The 3,656-nt window shown below is 42.5% G+C and overlaps 1 protein-coding gene across 1 annotated transcript; it reads left to right on the plus strand.

Moving 5' to 3' along the window:
• The first annotated feature begins 2,695 nt into the window (after positions 1–2,695).
• On the plus strand, positions 2,696–3,313 carry LOC137503292 (zinc finger protein ZFP2-like). Its single transcript, XM_068230838.1, has one exon. It carries the CDS (start codon positions 2,696–2,698, stop codon positions 3,311–3,313), a length of 618 nt encoding a protein of 205 aa, XP_068086939.1.
• Positions 3,314–3,656: the final 343 nt, after the last annotated feature.

Here is a 3,656-nt window from a genome sequence, read left to right on the forward strand (position 1 = left end):
ATATCAATGCAAAATGAAACATTATTTTACTGAAAACTAATTGTGAACCTGATAAATTACTTGTCACAAGAATCACGTATTCACGTAAAGAAGAAGGGTTACAGACGTTCGCACCTTTGCTTGGCGTGATATGCCACAGAACGCATGACATACAATCCAATGTCGTATTTTCTGCCCCCTGTTGTCTAGTGGTGTCAACATCAATATCTTGCTTGATGTTCAAGAGGTTTAGTCTGTCATATCTGGAATCAATGTCCCCCTTTCATTTGTCCACTTATTTTCTCCAAAGAGTGCAGTAACAATACATGATCGAGCCTCCCATTACTTTGCTTGTGAGCCAGTCATGCATTCGACTGGGCCATGTGAATTCATTTCATACAGCATGAATTGGAAAGTACCTGTTCATGTTACGATATACTTTAGCCTGCGTAATCGATTTTCCCATGTGGCAGTTGTAAGCGGATCTCACCTTTAACCCTTCTTCCGTAGAATATGTAGAACTACTCTGTGGTGGGGAGACAGGCACAGAATTGGATGCTATCCAAAATATGTTATCAATCCACTAAAAATAATCACGTTGCCCGTGATCTTTTGAAATAAATAGAATAACATTCCTTCCTTTACATAGCAGCAATATCCACTTCAGTGCAATTCAACGTTTTGTCATCTCGAATTTTGGCTCAAGCCTTGATTTTCATGCTCCTTCTATCCGTATTGTTAAAGTAATACTTGTAAGAATATTCAAGGGCATGATAGGTTGCGTTTGGTTTCAAAATCAGGATATTAGAACATTGTAATAAAACGCTACCACCAAAGCCGTATTCTGTGTTGCCTTCATAATGTCTATAACAGCAGTGTCTTGAGGAGAAAAGACAGTATCAATGCTAGGGAGAGAGCCGTCGTAATCTTGTTATATTTCAGCTTTTCCAGGATTTCATCAGTATTAATGGTTTCCGTGTTAAATACAGCAATTAAGACGTAGACTGATGTAGTACATGGTAGTAATTATGAACGTCCTTGTATAAACCTACCGTCCTATATATAGGTTGGCTATGTTCGATTGCACATCAAAGATACATATTTCGGAAAAGCGACACAGTGACATAATAAAATGCTATAGTGATATGATAACAATGTACAAATACAATATGTATATATGTGTGACAAAATAACATTCATAAAAGATTAGCCATGTTTCAACAGATCTTGCTGAATGTCGGCAAACGTTCTCAAATTTATTAATATCTACAACACAGACATTCTCTCAAACAACCTCAAGAACAAGGTCCTTTACAAAAATTATTACTTGCCTGCGACAAAGCGCAGAGTGGTTCAACAAGATCAAAACTCCAAAGCATATGCTGTTCTTTATGTAGGAGAACAGACTACGGATTTCGGTAGAATAATATGTGCTGGCTTAAAGAGTTTGTTTGAGTATTTACCCTTTTAGGCTGGACCACTTCTCATGCTTTCTTCAAATGAGGTTGTCTATTAACTCGTACATTTCTAAACCGTGACAAGTTTCTTGCGCCTGATATCGTGATTAAGAAAGGACGCAACACATTCTCGTTACAAGTGAGAGGTTTTCAATTTCACCTCAGATAATGTTTACTCTCAGGAATGTAATGTTTATGAGTAACAAGCTCTCTGCACTGGATATCAGTGATTGGAATGTCCAGTAGCAAATCCCCTGTGTGAGAGTTGCAGTGGAGTTGGCTGTTGAACTATTGGTCACATGGTTTTAATTTGTCACTGTAGATCGAGACCCGAGGTGAACTATAGAGATCATCAACCTCCGGACGGCGGATCAGCTAGTTTTAGGTGTAGTGTGTGCAGTGACATCCTGGCTGGGAAGTTGGACCTCTTGCGACATCTGAAGAGACACAAGGAAGATCGACCCTTCAAGTGCGATCGCTGCGGAAAGGTGTTATGTAGCCGAAGCAGCTTGTCGAAGCACCTCAGGATCCACCCGCTCCAAGTGTGCGTATTTTCTGATAAATGTTTTACAAAGAGGAAAATGCTGATAGGGGACACGCGATTGCATACAGGTGCGATTATAAAGGAATGCTCAGTATCTCATAAAAATTTCAGGAAAAGGCCGGACGTTATTCGGTCTCACACAGGCGAGAAGCCATACCGCTGCAATGTCTGTAGCAAATCATTCATGCAGAAAGGCAATCTAACCAAACATATGCGGACCCATACAGGTGAGGAGCCATACAGTTGCGGTGTCTGTGGCAAATCTTTCATTCATAAAAGCAGCCTAACCGAACATGTGCGGACGCATACAGGTGAGAGGCCTTACAGTTGCGGTGTCTGTGGCAAATCCTTCATTCAGAAAGGCAGTCTTACCGAACATGTCCGGACGCATACAGGTGAGAGGCCACACAGTTGCGGTGTCTGTGGCAAATCCTTCATACAGAAAGGCAAACTAACCTATCATATGCGGACCCATGCAGACGTGAAGCCTTACAGCTGCAATGTCTGTAGCAGATCATTTATTCTGAAAGGTATTCTAACCGGTCATATGCGTACCCATACAGGTCAGAAGCCATACAGTTGCAACGTCTGTGGCAAATCATTCGTAAGGAGAGGCAAATTAACCGATCATATTCGGACCCATACAGGCGAGAAGCCTTACAGCTGCAATGTGTGTAGCAGATCTTTCATTCTGAAAGGCATTCTAACCGGTCATATGCGGACCCATACAGGTGAGAAGCCATACGGTTGCAATGTCTGTGGCAAATCATTCAGGCAGAAAGGCCATTTAACCGAACATATGCGGACTCATACAGGTGAGAAGCCACACAGTTGCTGTGTCTGTGGCAAATCATTCATAAGGAGTGGCAAACTAACCGATCATATGCGGATCCATACAGGCGAGAAGCCTTACAGCTGCAATGTGTGTAGCAGGTCATTCATTCTGAAAGGCATTCTAACCGGTCATATGCGGACCCATACAGGTGAGAAGCCATACACGTGCAATGTCTGTGGCAAATCATTCAGGAAGAAAGGCAGTCTAACTGAACATATGCGGACTCATACAGGTGAGAAGCCATACAGTTGCCGTGTCTGTGGCAAATCATTCATAAGGAGTGGCAAACTAACCGATCATATGCGGACCCATACAGGCGATAAGTCATTCCGGTGCAATGTCTGTGCGAAATCATTCATAATGATAAGCAAACTAACCGATCATATGCGGACCCATAGAGGTATTAAGCCATACAGCTGCAATGTCTGTGGCAAATCATTCATGAAGAAAGGCAGGCTGACCGATCATGTGCGTACCCATACAGGCGAAAAGCCTTAGAGCTGCAATATCTGTGGCAAATCATACATAAAGAAGGGCAGTCTGACCAATCATATGCGGACCCATACAGGCGTGAAGCCAAACAGCCGCAATGTTTGTGGCAAATCATTCATCCTTAACAGCACACTAACTGTTCATATGCGGACACACACAGACAGGAAGTCATACTGTTGCAAAGTCTGTGGCAATTCATTCAGCCGGAAAGACACTCTATCTCTCATATGTGGACCCATACAGACGAGACTTTCTGTGGTGTATCCTTTAGCAGGGAAGACAACCATGCTATTCACATTGCTTTCTCACACGGGCAAAAGCCTTACTCCTGCAATGTCTGTGGCAATTT

This window comes from Anabrus simplex, chromosome X (genome assembly GCF_040414725.1).
Source record: "Anabrus simplex isolate iqAnaSimp1 chromosome X, ASM4041472v1, whole genome shotgun sequence".
Classification (NCBI taxonomy): domain Eukaryota; kingdom Metazoa; phylum Arthropoda; class Insecta; order Orthoptera; family Tettigoniidae; genus Anabrus; species Anabrus simplex.

Bases quoted from the DNA above. Each gene is read 5' to 3' on its own strand.
- LOC137503292 (XM_068230838.1), top strand. From the start codon at position 2,696: ATGCGGACCCATACAGGTGAGAAGCCATACGGTTGCAATGTCTGTGGC.